Raw genomic sequence first — 20,769 nt, 5'->3', positions numbered from 1 at the left:
TTTCCAAATGGGGGGAGGTGACGCTGGTGGCAGTGGTGTGTTTGGACTGGCTGTGTGCCTACATTACAGCAACTTTAGTGCGTCTATGTAACGGGTGGAGGAGGAGGAGGAGGAGGAGGAGGAGGTGCAGGAAGTGGTGGTGGCGTTAAAGCGTAGCACAATATCATTTTATTTTACGACTGCGCCAGCCTCCGAGAGCTGTGGGTTTTTGCATTTGTTGTATTTCTTTTTTTATTCCTCCCCAAGTAAAAAGGCAGAGTGAGAGCGTTCTTCTTTTCTTCCCTTTTGCTGTTGCTACAACTGATCCAGAGGCCACAGGGGGGCTGTTCCTGCCTGGAAAATAAAGCCTGCCTGCCCTCCTTGGCTCCCCCCAAATAAAATGCTCTCATTTGCATTCCCATGCTGTAATTTAGCCCTCCTCTCTCTCTCTCTTTCTCTCTCTCTCCCTCCCTCCCTCTCTCGCGCTCTTTCTTTTTTTCTTCTTTCACTATCTCTGTCCCTCATCCCTGCATCCTTTCAGCCCCGGTCCTCGCAGTTCCGCAGGGACTGGAACGTGGGAGGGGAGGCAGAGAAAACAAAAGCAGAGCGAGAGAGAGAGAGGCAGTGTTGACTCAGGGTTGTTATCTGGACCACTGCTGAGGGTTTTGGGTCTTGTGTGTGCGCATGTATATGTGTGAGTGTATGTGTGTGTGTCTGCATCCATGCCCGGGGGCTTATTTACCCTGGCTGCTACCGCCACGGCAGGCAGGTGCCTCTCAGTGGATAAACCTGGGCCCTCCTAAATAAATATTCACCGCGGGGAAATTAGACTTCGCTCGCCAAAGATTTTTACGACATCTGCACCGTTTCCCTCCCTCTGAAGAACATCCGGTCCCCTGAGGATCGCCAGTGTTTCTATGCTGCACGGCGTCTGTGTTTGGATGTTAAGAAGGAGCAGCTACTTTAATGTGTCGGATGAGATCAGAGGTTTCAATTCGGAATCTAAGGGAATAGTTGAGCAGTTTGCGTTTAGGAACATTTTCCAGTTAAATTTTTGTGCTTTGCTCCAAATCACTGAATGAGAGGTTTGTTTCAGTTTCCTTTCTCGCATTCAACCAAACGGTGTGCCACTAAAAGACACGTCACAGCATTGGTTAGATGTGTTCGGGGCACGATTCTTTCTGCTCAGATATCACGAAGGCGTGTGTGCTTCTCCGCTCGTTCAGGTCAGGGTCTGGTTTATTCTCTGCTTTGCTTCAATCAGCTGCTGAGTTCGTCGACCCACGATGAGCATATCTGGCTATGGGAGCCGTTCAGCTAAAACCTTGCAGAGCCTCAAATTGAAACTGGATCATGTTCTCGCCACAAACTAAACTCTTGGAAATTTTTCCGTGACCACTTCCTCGAAAGGGTCCTTGATAACGATGTGCTCTGACCTGCTTCAGCTGATTGTACAATAGATTAGATTTTTATATTTAAATTAGATTATTGAGCTGATTAACCAGTCTGACCAATAAGACATATGTTCAGTTTTATATTTTGTTTTAAATGTATCATACACCGATCAGTCACAACATTAAAACCAGTGACAGGAGAAGTCTTGTGACAATTCAATGTTCTGCAGGGAAACCTTTGGGCCTGGCATTCCTGTGGATGTTACTTAGACATGTAGCACCCACCTAGACCAGACCATGCACCCCCACCCCCATACCAGTGACACCCCTTGATGGCAGCAGCCAGACCTAACAGGATGCAGCCTGACACAGCTGGCCTCCAAATTCAGTAGATCCCAAACTGATCAAGTATCTGTGAGATGATCCACAGAGGCCCCTCCCCTAAAAGGCCCCCCCTACTAACAACATCCTGTTCCCAGACACCACAGGACACCCTCAGAAGAACCATGTCCATGAGTCTCCAATGAGTCACAACTGTTTTGGAGGCACACAGGGAGACCTACACAATATTAGGAAGTCATAATGTTATGCCTGATCGGTGAAGTATGGTTTTATTTGTTTTTTGACATTCACTCTAGGAAATGTCTTCTCCCCGGTGCTACAGAGGTAAATAGAGTCACATTTGTGGCGTTCAATGCTCCGCAGATGCTCGGCAATGTTACAGAAGAAATTAGTTGCAGTGAAAGGATACATGTCTTAAAACTTGGACGAATTAAACCAAAACAATTAAGACGCCAATAGAAATAATTAAGGAAAAATCTGTCTTTAATTAAACTCAAACACTTAAACACAAGGCTATTCATTCAAAAACAGCCGAAACAAACCAGAAGAAGAAGGAGAAGGAAAAACCAAGCGAGGAAAATACTACTATAAACGCTGGGTATTCTCCGAGGTACAACTGCTGCCGAGCTGGACCCCTGTTGACCCGACTCCAGAATGTGAAATGAAGCCCCGAACCTCTGGTCATAACGCGGTCAGCTGCGGCCTCGTCTCCGAGCAGCAGGTTGGCTCGTTCTACCACTTGCTTTCTTAAAATCCCTTTAAGTGCTTTAGGGGGATTTAACAGGCCTCTACATCCAGCGCCCTCTCAGCAGCCAAGTTCCAGCGCTTACAGGAAAAGGGCGCATACAGTATAATTAGGCTGGTTAAAGAAGAGGGCTCCCTCTCAGAGGTAAATCCGCACGGACTGTAAGGAAGCTCGGGCCATTTGCCGGGTCTTCCAGAGCGTGACCGTTGCTCTTGATGTCTCACTACGCTGAAGGTCAGGGCTTAAAGAAGTCCTGCAGCAGGAGGGAGGTGGTGGTGGTGTAGACTCTGAACTCTGAATGCTTTGAATGTGGAGTTAAAAATGTACTATTATGCACGGAGAGTGTATTTAAGGGAAAATAGCACTATAGCTGCGGCTGTATATGTAGGTTTGGTGCGGCTGCATGGCTTCAATTTTTACAGATTTGTGCCTTTTTATGGAGAAAAGTGTCGCATTTTTTAAAGCGAGCAAATTGATTTAAACGTGTTTCTTACACCTAGAAATAAAATAGTGATTTGTGTAATGGTGTGGTACAGAAATTTAAAAGAAAAATCTGTGTTAAAATGCACTGCATGTGCATGAGATTGTGTCGTGTTGACTTTGTGCGCGTATACAAGATGCATTTGCGGCTTGTCTGAAAGGCAAACTCTTTGTGTTTGGGGGGCTGCTGTGCCAATATGTTCTCATTAGTGTTTACTTGCCCCCCCTCCTAACTTGTAACGACATGCTTGCAACAGCCGGACTCGGGAGCGTATAGCTGTTTGCGCTGGGCCTGTGGCTGCACGTAACTCATCCCTTCTGAACAGCCACCTCTTCCCGTGAGACCCGCGTTTTTCCGACTGTTAGAAAGGGAGGAAGAAAATCATCAGTTCCTGCAAGAATTTGCAACCTTAGTGATCACAACAGTTAGCGCAAGTGTAAAATAGATATTTGGAGGATCTTGCAAGTTTTAGCCAGACGCCAGATTTGCATAAAAGTCGAGCCTCGAGCGCCTCAGACAATCTTTCCTTAAGTGAAGGCAGATTTGCGCGTCGTGCGTTGGTGTGTGTTTGCAGAGCTCCTTCGTCTGTGCGGGGGGAGGAATTATGGAAATTCAACCCAGCGAGAAGGCTACGGAGCTTCAATGCGGTGTTCTAACAAGCTAACAGTGAAGCGCCCCTGGGTGATGGCACGATGCAGGTCAAACTCTGATTAGTTAAATAAAAAAAAAAAAGATTTTAAAAAATACCCCAAAAAGCAAAGAAGTGCAAACAACAGAGAGGCGGAAATAATGGCTGCTTAACAAGACTTGGACCAGCATCAGCGTAAACATGAACAGGAGTAGTTGAGGTATAATAGATAGTCATCTGCAAAAGTGCGGATCGTGCCAAATTGAGAACTTGTTTCCCCGGAACTTCAAAAACTACTACTTAGCTACTAAAAAAGTTATGGAATACCAAATCCACGTATACCAAAGGGTTTACTAGGCATTCTTGCAGCTCTGCATTGCAAATTAAAATAAACTTACAAAAGGGTGTTCAACTTCTGTCTAAGACCATACATGGTCCGTGCAATAACCAACAATGTATTGTGGCATTACAGAAAAAGAAAGAGTCGCCAAGTTGATTTTAAAAAAGAAACTTAACTTGAGTCATAGCTGCAATATCCAGCAGCATTTCTGACTGCATATTTCAGACTTGAGTTCATCAGTGGCCCTTCACAAACACCCCCCCTCCCCCTCCTGTTATTTGCAAAAATATCCCCGTCCTCACCGAATGTCTTTGTGCGATCTGCCGCGTTCTCTATTAACATATTGCCGTCAGTCGGGCCGCCCTCCTCTCCTGCACATTCTCCCGTGTTATTGAAGAAGAAAGATCAGAGGGGCAGCCGTATCTCCACACTCCATCAAGAGTGCGTGTTTGTGTGTTTGTGTGTGCGTGTCTGGCCGAGCAACCGACAGGAAGTGGGCTGCCGCTGCCTTTGATGGTCACACTCCCTTTTAGATGTGTCACTGCTGCGGACGGGTGGCTCGGATGACACGCCGTGCCTCCGCTTGTTGGGCCATCGCCGCTGGAAATGCAACAGTCCCGATAATCACCTCAACACGCCCACGCTTGAAAACACACGTGCAGTGAATGGACACATAAAAGAAAAAGAAAATACAAACACTAGCTGCTTTACACCAGGATGGACACCCGTCCTGTGAGCAAAAAAAATAACTGTTCCACCTTTCCACTCTGCTGTCAGAGATAATCGGTGCTGGCGTGTGACCGCGCCAGACCGCTTTGTGTATTGGTTGCGCTTGTCATGCAGCTGACGAGGTGTATGTGTGTGTGTGCATGTGTTTTTGTGCATGTGCCCGGGCCGGCCTGCCTGCCTCGCTTGCGGAGTGGCGGGGAGGTTCCGCGTGCTTTGTTATTCTAAACAGGGTGTTTTTCAGCCCGCTCATCCTCGCGGCCATTCGACAGAGCGATCTGTCAGCTCACATACACCCCCCACTCCCTCCCTTTTTTTCCTCCAGGGACCAAACTGTGAACTTAACACACTGGGCTCTGATGACTTCCCTGATGGTGCGAAAAAAACAGCCAACTCTACAGCTGTAATGTTGTTGCTGGAGTGGCTTGAATGTTGCATTGTTCTCGCGGTTTTTGCAGGGTGTGCGTGCATGTGTGTGTGTTTGCATGCATGTTTCAGAATTGCACTTTCTCAGGGAGGGGGGTGCGTGTGTGTGTCACCATTACAATCTCTTCCTGGTAACCTGAAAAATACCGGGGTGGGGTGAGTCTGCGTGTGTGTGTGTTCATGTTACGAGGGGCTAGATGAAAGTGGAAAAGCAGAGGAGGAAACCAAATAATCGTGAGGGAAAGGGAGGTGAAGCTGGGAGCAAACGAAAGCCAGAGTGTGTGTGTTTTGGTGTGTGTTTGGGTGTGTGTGTGTGTGTGAGAGAGAGAGAGAGGGAGTGAGCGAGGGAGGTGGCGGAGTGGGGGGGAAAGGGGGCAGGCGTTTCTCAAAACACTGTGGAGTCCAGATCAGAAATAAAACATAAAAAAAAGGGGAGAAGAAGAAGCAGAAGGGGGAGGAGGGGAAAAAAAAAAAAGGGAGGAGGGATTGTGCTGGAGTGTGTAATATGTGTGCGGATTCTATGAAGTGATCGCAGCCGGGGGAGTAAATTGCGCGAGCCCGGAGAGCTCGGCTCTGCATGTTCAAGCTGGCACTTTTGATTCAGGCAGATTTCGTTTCTTTTTTCTTTCCCCCTCCCTTCTTCTCTTGCAAGATTTTTTTTTTGTTTTTTGTTTTTCCAGCCGCTCCAGGTTTATTATCAGCTAAGACAAAGGCAGGAGAAAAGAGCTACACTGAGAGTGACACAGAGAGAGATAGAGAGAGACGCACGGTGAATAGATGTTGCGCAGCTGACAGCAGAGGAAGCAGCAGCAGCAGCAGCAGCAGCAGAGAGGGCGAGAGAGTTTCCAGCCATCGCGATCCCTGACCGCAGCCCTTTTCTTCCGGGGAGATTAAAAAAAAAAAGAAAAGGACAAAAGCTGGTCCCCCCTCTCCCCTCCTACTCCTCCTCTTCTAACCATCCGATCACCAACATCTCTGTGTGTGCGAGGACGCCGCCGAGAGTGTGTGGCGCTTCTTTTCTCCCAGCCCTGGAAGGCATGGACTAAAAGATGATGCAGCCGGGAGCTTAGTGTGAGCTCGCACCGCAAAAAAAAAAACAAAAAAAACCTTCCCCTCACCGACAGGGCCAGACCAAGAGGAGCAACTCCAAGGGGAGGGGGGAGGGGGGGGTCAAAGGAGTGAAGGAGGAAGAGGAGGAGGAGGAGGAGAAGAAGGGGGGGGTACCCTCCTTGGATTATTGCAGAGGGTCTTCCACTTTCATTTATTTTTTTTTCACCGTTGTTTTTGGCTTTTTCCCCCCCTCGCCTCAGTCGTCTTCTGTTTCTCGCTGCCATGCGTAGACTTTAAGCCGAAGAATGTGGAGACAACATTTTCCAGGCAAGCGGCATGTTTCCTGTTTTCTTTTCTGGATGTCTAATAAAGTCTGGCATGCGGGGAGGTGGGAGGGGAGTAGGTGGACGGGGAGGGGGAGGGGGAGGCGTGCGGGGCATGGATAAGAGGAGAGGAGGGGAGAGGCGCGTTAGTGGTGCGTGGGTGTGTTTTTGCGTGGCCGGGGCCGGGCAAGGTAGGCGAGCGGGCCGGTGTTGTCACGTCGAGGTCCGCCCGCTTTGAGCTGCTGCTGCTGCTGCTGCTGCTGCTGCTGCACTTGGCTCGCTTGGGTCTGCCGCCGCCTCTGCGGGATCCCGGGATCCGAGTGTAGCTCAGGGAAACGTCAAAGAATAAAAGAGCGGGAAAAAAGAAGGAGGGAGGGAGGGAGAGGGGATGGGAGGTCCGGCGTGGTTGTGCCATACGTGCTGTTGACACCCGCTTTTGTCCCGTGGCGGAACGTGGGCCCCGGCCCGCCGGTGCGCACAGAGGGTACCATTTAAAACAGGCGTGCGCTCATTTTCTTGGCAGGGGGATGCATTGGTGTGGCAGGCAGCCGGGTGGTGACAGGGGTGGGGCACTGGCAGCGCAGGACAAGTAGCCTTTGTGTGCTACTTTTTGGGGAAGCGAAGGGAGGGAAGGGCAACAAAGGGTGCTTATACCCACCCTCCTCGCTACCGCTTCACCCCCTCTCCTCAACCAATACAACTCACGCCGTGACCTCGTGCTGTCACGGGCCGATGAAGGGCTTGTGTGTGCTCATGGCAGGTTTTGTGTGTCCGAGCAAGAAGGAGGAAAGTAGTAAATGAGTAATTCAGCCCCAGTAAACCAGAAGTACGGGCTGGCGGGGCGCCATATGAAATGGAAGGAAACCCCGGCGAAGAAAACAAAGCGTTGTTTGACCTAACGGGCACATCTGTGCATTATGCCAAGCTTCTCCTTTACCCCACAGTCGAGCTCCTGGCGGTCGGCCAAGGTTTTGTGCCGGTTGCTATTCACTGGTTGCCACATCCATACAAGTGCATTCCTGTTGTGTGCGTTTTCTTGCAGCCCCACATAAGAACTTTTATGGCACAGAATCAGCGTGTTGGTTTGACGGCGTTTGAATGCACCATTTGTAACTAAAGCTGGGTTCATTGGGCCTTATTGTCCGAAGCTTCAGATACCGAAACTTGATGGTATTACATTAATGTAAAGGCTTATAGCAAGAGTTCAAAACTGCCCGGTCCTGCAAGAATCACTGTTCACATGTAAATGTAGAGTGATATTTTATTTTTTTCAGCGCAGTGAGGACATTAACCGGACAAGAGCCAAGTTTTTTTTTTGTTTGGCCTTCAGGCAAGTTACTTGGAGAAATCTCTTTAATTAGCAGCAGCTGATGTAATGTACTTCTGGTGACATTTCTAGTGGCGGAAATGCACAAGAGATCATTCAAGGGAAGAAAAAATAACAATCTGTCGAGTAAAGAGCTCGAGTTATTGCTTACTTAGTTAATTTGTAGACCATATTACAGCGTTTCCCACAAAATTAAAGGAGCTCCTATTTTTTTTACTGATGCTATTCCACATGAATAAGATCATGCGTTTATGTATCACTCCATCTTTAAATTACCGTAATAATGCGTCTGTTGGATTTAGCGATGTACAGGAACAGCTGGTGCAGTTCATACACAAAAATACTAAACATAAACTGTTGAGATGTATGATTAAATAAAGTATCAGCGAATAAATCCAATTTATAGTAAACTGTTGGCTAACTTTGCTAGCTAGCGCTTATAAAGTTATGCTAGTATTTCACGTTACGTCGGGAGTCGTTTCCTTCGGGTATTGGCCAACTCTCTTTAAATAATCGTAAACCTCCACGGTATAAAGATCAAGAGCGCAAATATCAGGTTGTAAAAAGTGGCAGTAGCATGAATTTTTATTAGTGAACAACACAAATAGCTTCCCGTGCTACATGCCGTTTTCTCCGTCAGGTTAAATTCAGTACAGGAAGGGTGAGCGACCAGTGTGTGGAGGGTCTCAGGGGAGGTGTTTTTTGAGACGTGGAAAAATATCTCCGGTTCATTATGAAACCATGGCGGAGTAAATTAGACCCTGGCGGGGCGCAGTAGCGTTAGCATTGTGTGGTCAACCCTGATATTACGTTTGAAAAGTAAGTTCCAGCCGCTTTACCGACCTAAACAGGAGGCAGAGGCCATGCACGTCGTCCCTCTGTGGACTCTGTGGGCATGTCCGACCTCCCATAGTCAGCGCCCCCCCTCCTCTTCCCTTAAACAGGGAGATGATGTGGGTCATGTTGCAGCACAGGGTGGCACAGTTAATGCGCAGCAACTGTTGGGCGGTCAGCGGTAGCCGAAGCAGCAGCAGCAGCAGCAGCAGCAGCAGCCCCCACCCAACCTTGTTGTCAAGACGCAGCCACCTGCAAACAGCAGCTTGGGGTTGCTAGGTAACCGGTGTCAGCAGATGATGATAGTGTGGCGGAGAGCTTGTCTGGTCTCCCGTTACCGGTAAAGTGACTTCTGCGCCTTCTTCTCTTCTCTTCTCTTCTCTTCTCTTCTCTTACTCATTTCCCTCTACCCTTCTGGTCCCTCACTCCCTCACTGGAGGCAACATAACACCACTAGCAGCAGCAGCAGCAGCAGTAGTAGAGGAGGCCAGTGGCAGGAAGAGGCTTCTAGCTCCCCTCGCCACATAATGGAAACTCTGGCCTCATGTCCCGGTGCGCCACGCCGCTGCGTCCCGCTGCCAGACTCTGACTAAGTGTTGCTGGCTCAGGAACCGCAAGCCTCCAGCCCAGTCCAGGTTCCACAAGTATTCGTCTACAGGAATGATTAGAATTATAAACGCTGATCTTTTTTACCGAGCGCAGAATCGAGCGCACAATCTCATAAATCCGACCAATCATCAAGAAGTGGTTTTTAAGGCCCTTTTTTTTTCCTTTTTTTTTTTTTTTAAACGCCGGAGGCCTAGATTTCCAAAATAATTTTCATTGTGACCCAGTTCTGCCTTTTGACAACTGGTGCGCATTCTAATTGAGAAAAATGTTCTGTTTTTAGACGGCTAAATGAGCTCACCACGTTTTATTACGGGGGGTTTGAGAAGATTTTTGTAACATCTAGCACTAAAAGACGCCATTTCAAAATGATGATAATAATAATAATTTAAAGTCCCCCCCTCCCCGTTTTCAACAGCTCCAAACCCACATGGCAAATCTGTCCGAGGTCTTGGGAAGTGGAGTTTCAATATGATTCGAAATCACTTCTTTTGCGAAGTCTGTACAGTTAAGGAGGCGTTTGTCGTGTCATTAGGATGTAAATAATGAGTAACACAACACACAGATCAGTGGGATGTTGCTTAATAATTGCTCAATTAATCAGATTTGATTATGTATCTCATTAAATTAAGTATTTTTGGGGTTTATTTTGGTGCATTTAAGTAAGCTCCGGTTACTTGATTTGTCAGTATTTTCGACATGTTGTCAACTACACGCGATTAATTAATTGGGACAGGAAAAAAAATAATAATAATAATAATTTGAGGATTAATCACCAGTGAAGAAAATCATTAGTTGCAGCCCCAGATCTGACAGCAGGCGAGTGTGTGTGAGTGTGTGTGTGTGTGGGTGAACGTGTGTTACATGCATTTATTCCTTTGGCAGGTAAAACCCACAACAGCAGCTGCCTCCCTCAGTGAAAATTAACTCATCCCAAATCATCACACACACACACGCACACACACACACATTTGCAGCCTGGCAACAGTTTAGCAACAAGCAGAGGAAGCGAGAACACAGAGGAAAGGAAATGAGGGGGATTAATTAATGGTGGAGCGAAATTAAGAGCACTCTCCCTCCCGCGGTTCTGACACGACCCCTAACACCCTGCAACCCCTTCACCGAGCAGGTTTTTATCGATTTTTGATGCATGCGTGCGAGTACAAGTCCCGCTCAGTTTTGAATCTCAGGTTGTTTGGGGCATGATGACAAGGTGTTGCAGCGCTGTTAAAACAAGAGAGCTGAGAACGGGGATTGTCACAGCAGAGGTTAACGCTTGTTTCCACGGATCTCGGTGTGCCTCGGTGAGACTCATCCAAAGAGTTCGGTCCCGACTCGAGAGCAACTGTGAAGGTGACCGTAAATCAGTTTTGAATAGTATATGGCTGAGGTGGATCCCTCAGGGGTTGTAGGGGAGTTTTTAAAGCTACAGTGTGAGATTTTTTAACTATAAATCAATGTTAACTCCAAGCCCGTTGCCAAACGACCTCACACAATGCTGATAAACGGAATCAGTGCCAGCTCGGTCTCTCTGTGTTTCATATTTACGTTTTAAATCTGGTGTCTGTGGTGACATTGTTGCTCCAGCGCACCAGTAGAAACCAGCTGTGTTTCCTGAGCTCTGTAGCATATGGCAGTGAAATGGGGGTTACTGATGTAACCAAGGTTCTACGAAATCACAGACTCTGGCACTAAAAAAGTGTCCAAGAAAAGTTTCTGATGCTCCAGATAAAAACACACGCACTCTACTTAGGCCTTCTTGACGATGAAATATTATCATTCAAATGACTATACACCGATCAGGCATAACATTATGACCGCTGACAAGAGAAGTAAATAACATCAACCACCTTGTGACAATTCAATGTTCTGCTGGGAAAAGTTTGGACCTGGCATTCATTGGTGTAGATGTTGCTTAGACATGTAGCACCCACCTAGACCAGACCAGGCACCCCCACCCCATAGCAATGACACTCTCCAGCAGGATGCAGCCTGACACAGGCACACACACAAAAACACTTTAGGAACAACTCCAAAAAAACATGAAGAACAGCACAAGGTGTTGACCTGGCCTGCAAATTCACTAGATCCCAAACTGATCAAGTATCTGTGGGATGATCCCCAGAGGCCCCTCCCCTCAAAGGCCCCCACTAACAACATTGTGTTTCCAGACACCACAGGATACCCACAGAAGGCCCATGTCCATTCTCTGATGAGTCACAACTGTTTTGGAGGCACAAGGGAGACCTACAGGATTTTAGGAAAGTGGTCGTAATGTTATGCCTGATTGGTGTAGTTGAGGAAACGAGGAAACTTGGACCTTGATGCATTTTAAATTTTTTTTTTTATTAGTTTTGTGTTTATTTTCTCTAATATCATGATGATTTATTTATTTATATATTTATGCAAGACATCTACACATGTGAAGCTGTACTCTTGATAATTTTATACATTATCACATGCCGTCTAGAGGCACCAGCCCCAGACAGACGTGCTGTCGAGTATCACCGCAGAGAGGAAAAGGTGCTGATAAGGGTGTCATGAATGCATCACTTATCAGAGACGGGTGTGGTGGTATTGTGCGGCTGACAGACCCAGTGGTTCTGGTTGAGACTGGTTTGATGTACATGCTGTCAGTTTACCACAAGGGGAGTGTTGCCTGTCACCTCCCTGCCTCCACCACCTCCTCCCCCCCTCCGCCCGAATACATCATCTCCTCTCCATCAAAATCAGCAGAGTGAGAATCAATCTGTCACACGGGAGGAGACACACACACACACACACACACACACACACACACACACAAACACACGCCTTGGCTTTATGGAAAGACAGGAGGGACGGGAGGAAGGGGAGAAAATGATAGAAAAGGAAGAGAGGGAATGACAGCTGAGGTGAAAGGATGACAGAGGAAGGAGGGGCGGTGATTACTGAAAGACAGCTGGAGAACGGTAGCAGAGGTCGGGGAGAAATCTACGTGAAAAGCGAGATAATGGAAAGAGAATGGGATACACACAGTGAGCAAACACACATAGACACCGGCAGAAAAGAGGAGCTGTCAGAAGATGCTATCACAAAGAGAAAAAAAAAAATACAACACAGCAGACTAGGAAATGTAACGGAGGAAGAGTCGGCGAGATGGAGAGATTTAAAGAGACTGAAAGGTCAGAGAGGCGCGCAGAAACCCAGCGGATGATTCACGGAGTTCAGCCGATCTAACTTGCGCCCGAGGGTTTGACGCCGCCTGCCAGCCGCTCTTCTCCCTCTCCGCCGCTTCATCCGCAGCCTCTCGCACCTGCACACCCACCGCTGTCTGTAATCATTAGACACAAGTATCCGCTGGTTAGACGGAGCGGGGAGGAAAGGTTGCGGCCGCCGTGGCTCTTTTCCGTGAGTCACGGCAAGCCCGTCGATATTTTGGATTTTTCGTTTTTTAAGGCCCGTTTAGAAATTGAGCTAGGGTAAAGACGCTTGATGCAGCGAGGGAGTCAAAGTTAGCAACCGGTTGATGAGGAAAGACCTGATTCTGGTATAGGCCGGATGTGGGAGTGTCCATCGGCTTTTTTTAAGGCCCGAACGCGAAGAGTCATCAAAGAACTGCCCACCACAAAGGCCAGCTGTACCTCACAAAAGTTGCACTTAAACGCACCGCAAAGACTGCAACATGCAGCCAGTTGGCACGTGCGTTCTGCATCTGCAAAAATAACTCTTCTTCTTCATGCAAGCAGATGGCAGTAGTCTGTATTCGCCCCGGGAAGCGGGAAGGAGCTAAAAACCGTCAGCTGATCTGCAGTTTATTCGTTCTGGACGATCGTGTCGTTTTGGTCACCTCCCATTTCTCTTCTTGTGCAAAAATGGCCCGAGAAGCCGCCACCAAAACTAGAAGTTCACCTTTGGCCAGGGGCTGAACATCATCTTGGTGGCCTTTTCATGCTTCTCAGCCCTTTAGAGGCTAGGAATATGTAAATGCAACCCCAAATTATCCAAACGAGGCTTACAATTAATTAGTAAATTGCTTGGTCGGTAATACGGCAGGAGTAGTGAAGAAATAGTCTGCTCCTTTCAGTCTGAAATTACACTAAAAAGTGCAAAACTGCTCATTTTCTTTTTTGAGAAAGCTTGAATCAATTAATGTTTGATTGATATTCAGAACTGTTGCTGTTTAATTATCTGTAACTACCTGTCAACCAGTTGATTGGCTGATGATTTGAGCTCTTGCATGCGCGTGTGCAGTGTTTCTGATGCGGCCCATCGGGCGCTAAATGCACGAGTACTGGCGCTCTCACCAGTTATTGATGTAATGGTGTCAGCCGCCGGTGCCCAGTCTTTACCAGGTGCCCGTTAATTAATATTCAACGGGCTGTCACTCACACGTGCGCCGCAGACGGCCGAGGTTGCCACGCCTCACCTTTTTCCCCACCGTGATGTCACCTGTCTGGAACAGGGAGGGGTGATAGGTACGTAGGAAGCGATAGTGGCGGGGTTGATGCTGTCTGTGTCCTGGGAGGAGGAGGAGGAGGAGGTGGAGGAGGTGGTGGAGGATACGGACGCTTGCGCCTCCGACCTCATCTCTGTGGCGCGGATGCCAACGGTGCCAATAATGAAGTGCATTAAAACTGGCAGCCGAAGCCTGTTAAGTGATCACCATGACAACAGGCGGAAGGCGCAGGGAGACGACACCTCCGCTACGATCCTCCCCCCCCACTCCGCCACCCTCCCCTAGCCCCGAGAGGCTGCACTGCTGGACTGCTCGCTTTCTGTCAGCCGAGCTTCCTCTAAAGTCCCTCCTGTCGTTTATTCGCTCTCTCCCTCCTTTCGTCCTCCTCTTCTTCTCCTCAGACGTGTCTCCAGGGAGCTCTTTGGGCTAACAGGCAGTGTTTAGTCTAGTTTTTACGCGTGCTCGTTTCACATTTTAATTTCTCCTGTCTCTTTTTTTTTTTTTTCTGTTTGTTTTTACTGCTGTGCGTTCAGGCCTGCTTGCCGCGCACCCAACTCTCAGTCTCAAATCTCCTAATCTCACCTTTATCTGCCCTAATCAGCCTCCTCTGCTGCTGTAATCCCAAAGAGCCCGTCCCTAATTAGCCCCGCTCCACCTCTCCTCTCCTTTCCCTTTTCTGCGCCAGCCTTATCACGACCTGACGGCCTGACGTCATTATAATCTCCGGGATAACTTCAAGAGCACAGAGTGAGGTCACACGTAAGCGTCCAGATACAGATCTCGATAGCTAAAGATAAGAGAGGTGATGTCACGAAATCAACATCGGCAGGAGGCCTTTCTGTTGCAGGCCTCGTCTGGATTGATTTTTGGCCTCTTCTGTCAGCTCAGACGCATCCGTAGCTGCAATCTACGAGCGAAGATCATGACCTGTGTAGTGTTTTCTGTTGCTGGTACTCAGCGGGGAGCAGTTGTCTTCATTTTCCACGTCCGTCCATCCAGTTTTCAAAACCGCTCTCTGAAGCGGCATGAATATTGATGCCCCTCACTTGTTAACATTGTATGAAGCAGGGCTGGTAATTGCCTGTCTTCTCAGCGCGACACGTCTTCTTCAGTGGGATGTGTGAGAAGGTCGACCCACCGGGGAGGCTCGTCTCTTCCCGCCTCTCTTCACTTTAAGTGAAGGGGAGAGGAGAAGGAGCCGAGCGGAGGCAGAACCCGAAACTGCTGCGCGCACTTTGTCAAGTGTGCCGGAGTGCAGATGCGAGTCGGCTGCGGGTTTGTTTCAGGCTTTCTCCGTTTCAATGATGCATTGCTCTTTTGAGGCAGGGCACCAGTGAAGCTCATCTCCAAAGGTGTAGCTCCCTCCCTCTGTTCCACAACTGCATCTGTTTCCACGTCGAGGAACGTCGAGTCCTCCGCTTTGAACTGACAAATGACGCTAGCAAAGAGTACGCATGTCAGCGTGCAGCTGTCACAAGAGTATATGTTCATCTTTGTATGATCAAGGGCGCGTGTGCGTGCAAACAGCATGCAGTAGTTTCTTCTCATCCACTTTCATTCATGTGTACGTTTCCGTCTGTGATGTTGGGGGAGCCATATGACACAGAGGATTCCTGTAAGTGAGTCTGAAGTCTAATCCAGTCTTGAGTAGGTGCATTGATTTATTGAGCAACGCTTGTTAGTGCGGAGAAGCCCCACTTCCTGCTATATTCTAATCAGCTCTTGTGCATACATACACACACGGCAAGGCAAAGAACTGAATCCAGCTGGCAGGAGACTGCAACTTTAGTGATTGTTATGCTAAATGTTTGGCTTGAAATGAGAATGTTTGCACTCTGCAGAGTGGGTAGGTTTACAGTATGAAGCGGTGTACTTGTCTTAATACATGTGTTTAGGTTATGTATTTGTTTTTAGTGTTGTTTTTTAGTGTAATACCCTTTTTTATCACTCATTTTTAACCATGGCATGGCAATATATTTTATCACTCGCAAACATAGAGGTGTTTAGGTCCTGCAGATTGTTTTGGGATGAACATAAATTGCCATCCCACTGCAATAAAAAAATAAAAACGAAGCAACATCAATGTGTTTTCCCCATAGACTGTATATAAATATGGACAAAGCGTCCCCACTCCCTCTCTCTCTCTTGCATTATCCAAGTATAATGTTGGATTATCATATAGCCCTACGGGACTGCTTTATGGAGCGGTTGGCATGGCAACTGGCAATCATCCTGAAGTCACGTCCTGTTTCTATAGCGTCAAATAACTAAAACCAAAATTGTCCAAAAAATTGACACTTGCATCAGCATTGTATTAATTACCTAAAATAAGAGAAACCATCCTTGAAAAAAATATTTGACGTGTATTTTAGTGTTTTAGTGTTTTAGTGTTAGTTTGGTCCAGGTCCCATCCACTAACATGGAGGGGGTGGAGCTTATGACCTATACTGCAGCCAGCCACCAGGGGGAGCTCTACTTGCTTTGGCTTCACTTTTGCGGAGCACTTCCACCGTCCATCTTTATTTACAGAAAAAAACAATGTTTCTCTTGTCCCCAAAATAATCATCCCTCCTTCTTTCTTATCTCTCCAGGTATTCGGCCCCAAATCATGAACGGGCCCATGCACCCGCGCCCCCTGGTGGCGCTGTTGGACGGGCGCGATTGCACCGTGGAGATGCCCATCCTGAAAGACTTGGCGACCGTCGCCTTCTGTGACGCCCAGTCCACACAGGAGATCCACGAGAAGGTAGGGCGCACGCAGTCGGTCGCACGGATAACACACTTACTCAACAGCAGACCAAAAGTTGACAGAGAAATTGAACCAGCCAGCCACTCACGTCTGCCTCTTCTCTTCTTCCATCACGGCGTTGATATGTGAAGTGCTCTATATTGGCCCCACGCACACTTGCCAGTTAAAATATAGTGGCTTCATTATAATTTAATGTCACTTTGTGGTACAGAGCACAATGCCTATATCAGTGCCATTGTTCTAATAGAAAGTCTTGTATGGCAGGGATGCGGTGTAATTACATTGGCTTGTAGAGGCTCTTTATTGCTTTTTATGCAGCGCTGTGGCTGCGAGACAATATATGGCCACGGAGATGGGTATCGCCCGAGTGCTATTTCTCTATCTGCAGACAGAGTGAAAGCCGCTACATCTTCTCTCTCGCTGTTTTTATGAAAATGGGACATATTAAAAAAGAAGCATTTGCATAGAGATCAGTTCAATCAAAGACCCTGGGCGGTGAGGAGAAGTGGGGAAGCGGGTAGCTTTTTGTTTGTTTTAACACTGCCTTATCAGGAACAACATGATTGTAATGTTCACCTCACCAGCATATTCAGCAGTTCACAGTAATAACTTGCAGTCTAGATACCCAGAGGGGCGGTATAGATTGAAAATGTCCAATCTCTCCTTTCTGCTGCATAGGTGCGGAGATGCAGTGTTGATAACTCTGGGTGTTTCAGCATGATGTTGTTGGGGCAGATAGCAGCTGCCACAATCCTCAATATACACAGCAGACAATATAGAAACCTATAGGGAAGACCGGCCAAGGGTGGAAAATGACAAGGGCCTGGCCTTCTAGCCGGTAATCCCTTATTTCTCAGGTGATAGGAACCTGATAAAACACAGGGGGAAATGCTGATCAAGATCGAGTTACAGCACCACTTCAGCGAGACTGAATCCTGCATGCAGCACCTGTGCTCCAGCGTCATCATCCGAGGTCAATGATCCCCCCCGTCTTTGTCTCAGCACCTCCTAGTCACATGTGGCTTGTAAAAGTTGGATGGTAGCCCATGTGGCACCGAGTCAATATCGGCCTATTACACTGCTCATCCAATAGTGGTGTTAAGCTTAGGGCTGCAAGTCATGACCGTTGATGTAATGTACTGGTGCGTGCTTCTTTACAAGTCTTGTTCTGTACAACCAATAAAACCAGAAATATAATTATAAATACTATAATTAGATAGAAACAGAAGCGAAGGTTTGCCAATCTTGAAAGGCGTTTATTAAATTTGAATTTATTAGACTTTTTGATCCACAAGGGAAATTGCTTGATCACAGTAGCTCAGTGAAAACACTCTTGAAAACCACTAGTAAAAAGAAAAATAGAAAAATAATTTAATAAATTCATTGGCTTATTGTTAGTGTAAAACTTACAAATACAAATTGGAAATAATAATTAGTAGTGCATTTTTAACTCTGTTACATCAGCACTAGTTAAAGGATGTTTTTTTTGCTGCCATTTCATGTTAGTTGGGGAGATTGGTAAACCATATTCATATTAAATATGCAAACAGCCGCTTAGCATAGTTTAGCTTAGCACAAGGGCCAGATACGGAGGGTAATGTCTTGCTTGGTTTTCAGCCAAGTGGCTTTTATGACTTTATGTTGAAAGTTGTTTAGGTTTCTAAGCTAAGCTAAAAGCTAACCAGCTGCTAGCGGTGTAAATCTGCTACCCTAAAGCCTTCACTTTGTAGCTAACAGTTGGTAGCGGCAGGATCTGGTTGCCTAGGTAACCCTCCTGTATTTTTCCCACTTCTAATGTGACGTAACCCCCCTAGGCCGTAGCTACGCACTCAACGTGCCGCGGTACTTTAAAATAAGCTAACTCTTTCAGAGTGAAACAAGAAATTGAGGTTTGCTAGTGTATGGACAGAGCTAGCTAGCTCTTCCCACTGTCACCGCTCTCCATTTGAATCACATGTTGTCTCCTCCATCGTGTCGCCTCAAAGTTGGGATTGGTTCAACCTGAATCCGCCTAATTCACGTCACATTTATTTATGTATTCATTTTTTTGCTTATCATCGCTACAACTCCCTGAATTTAATTAACCTTCAGTGGCTTCTTGTCGCTGCTAGCTGCTTCCTGTGTGTATGCTACTCCAGTAAATGTACAGCTGTCTTTATCACTTTAAGCTCTACGTTTCCGTGTTGGCCTCATTAACACAAAGTTGTTTTCTTTTAAACTGTCTTCTCCCTTTTCACATCTCTGCTTCACTGCTGAAGTGAATTTAAAAGGTGGAGTCACAAGAGGTCGCAGCTTTCTCTTTATAATACGCTCTGCATTATAGTGCGATTGTGTGCTTTTTCTGTTCCTTTTAATGCTTCAAGATGTGCTACATCCTCTGTAGTTCTGAGAAGCAGCACACTGAACAGCGCAACGATCAAGCCAGGTGGGAAAAGTCGGGGTTCTGAGAGCTACAACCAGCTCTCATCCCCAGCACATCCACCCCGATCACTAGTGGGATGACTTCATAGCCAGAAAAATCCCTCCCGGGGAAGCCACAAGCGCACACATGCTGCACAGTGTGTGCAAATGTGTGTGAGCAAATAAAAACTCCTTTGCAACTGAATACTCTCTCTTGCACTTCACCCTGGCCGAATGGGGAGGCCTTGCTGCCTCGTCAGGAAAGTCCCAGGCATCCTGAGAAAAGATAGATGCTGAAAGCAGCGAGGCTTTGGTTACAGTGGAGAGGGGGTTGTAGATTAAGTCAGAGTTTCCATTAAAACTGACTACATTCAAGGGTGAATTTCCCCACACACACACACACAAAAAAAGACTCCCTCTCCTGCTCAAGAACAACATTAGAACTTAATTCTCAGCACAGACGAAGACACTTTGTGTGTGTGTGTTCATGCATTTTGGCTGGTCGTGCACGCATGTGTGCAAGGAGCTTTTTAACCTTGAACTAGTATCTGGAAGGCCTGTCCGGGACACGGCGCTAATAAAAGCAGTATGGAAATTCAGAGCTAATCTACTAATCACAGGAAAGCTAATACAGTTTGGCTGGAGCTGTTATTCAGGCGCTGACAGTCGCTGATACTGAGGGGGAATAGTTTAGATCCACATCAGACTGAATCACGGGCCAGGTCACCTTGTCCACGTTAAATGGCAGAGTAGTGTTTCACTGTGATGGTGCCCCTGAGGTGACACAATTCAGATTGATTCACTAAAGTACTTTTTCAGATTTTTTATTTATTTTTTTTTTATCCCCAGATGGATTTGTCTTGTATGGAAGCTCATATCTGCCAATGTGACAAAAAAAAAAAAAGATCCTTTAAGTAAAACTTAACTTATAAAAAGAAAAAAAAAGAATCTGAAACTCATTATTTTGAGAGAAGGTGCTCAGTAAAATGACTTACAGGATGTTTTTTTTCCCCCATCACACTGGCATATGAACAAGTTTCGTATGGAAGCCCATTTGTGCCGATTTCACAAAAAAAAGTTCATATCTGAAAATACTGAAAAACTTTACAAATCAATAATGACTTGAAAATATTCGGCCATTGGCTTCCATACAAAGACAATTCATTCTTAATGGACAAATATAGTTAGAAATGGATTCTAAAAGCATAAGCTATTTATTTTTTTTTTTCGAAAAGACAGTTGAGCGGGATTAAATGGCGCCCCCGTGTGGTTATTCTATTTTGTGAACTTGTGAACTCTGGCTTGGTTTCTTGCTTTAAAATTAACAACACCATCTAGTCCATGTCCTTTTTTTCCCAAATCTGATTGGAGGGCCCATTAAACCGGTCCGCATTTAGTTTAATATGTAGCTGAACTTTTGTTTGCAGAAGCAACGTGCGTTTGCATTTTGTGGCACTTTGTAGCCTCCATACGTCTAAAAGTAGATTAGTACAAGTTAAAGATGTGTCTCTCAGATCTGCACAGGCTTGACAGGAATGGTGAGATATTATATGCAATTATTATGTGCATTATTTTCCAGGATCCAGAGCAAACCTGCTGTAGGTGCCTTTAAAATAATCCTGACTGACAGGAACGTGAATAATCACCTGAGTTCAACTCTGTATTTCTTTGACCCGAGGTTTACGGTTAGTCCTGCAGTTGGTATCTTCCTCGACCTCTGTGTCCAGTCAATTGGCCGGATCTTTTGTCCATAAACACCCTCAGGGTCTGAGTGCAATTGTGATGACTGCGCAGATCCGCAGCCGCTGCAAGACAATGCGAAGACTTGTTTCCACTTCCAGTGCAGGTCTGTTAATCGGACAGTGTGTCAGTGCTGCTGGTGACCATGTGATGCCGGTAGTTCCTCTCGCTGTGAAATCTTAAATGCCTTCGTAAATGTCCGAAGTCATGCCAGACATGTGATTTTCCTGACTCCTCTGAA

At 46.7% G+C, this 20,769-nt stretch overlaps 1 protein-coding gene across 1 annotated transcript in view; it reads left to right on the top strand.

Annotated features, from left to right (window-relative positions):
• LOC311504136 (C-terminal-binding protein 2) overlaps nt 1–20,769 on the top strand; it is a 103,320-nt gene that overhangs the window by 69,919 nt on the left and 12,632 nt on the right. The window contains exon 3 of the mRNA XM_084567133.1: nt 16,231–16,385. Coding sequence (XP_084423259.1) covers nt 16,231–16,385 — 155 coding nt within the window. The remainder of the gene's footprint in view (nt 1–16,230; nt 16,386–20,769) is intronic.

The sequence above is a fragment of the Chelon labrosus genome, assembly GCF_963514085.1.
Source record: "Chelon labrosus genome assembly, chromosome: 19".
In the NCBI taxonomy this organism is placed as follows: domain Eukaryota; kingdom Metazoa; phylum Chordata; class Actinopteri; order Mugiliformes; family Mugilidae; genus Chelon; species Chelon labrosus.
Note: the sequence above shows the minus strand (reverse complement) of the source record. Positions and strands in the feature narration are given on the sequence as shown.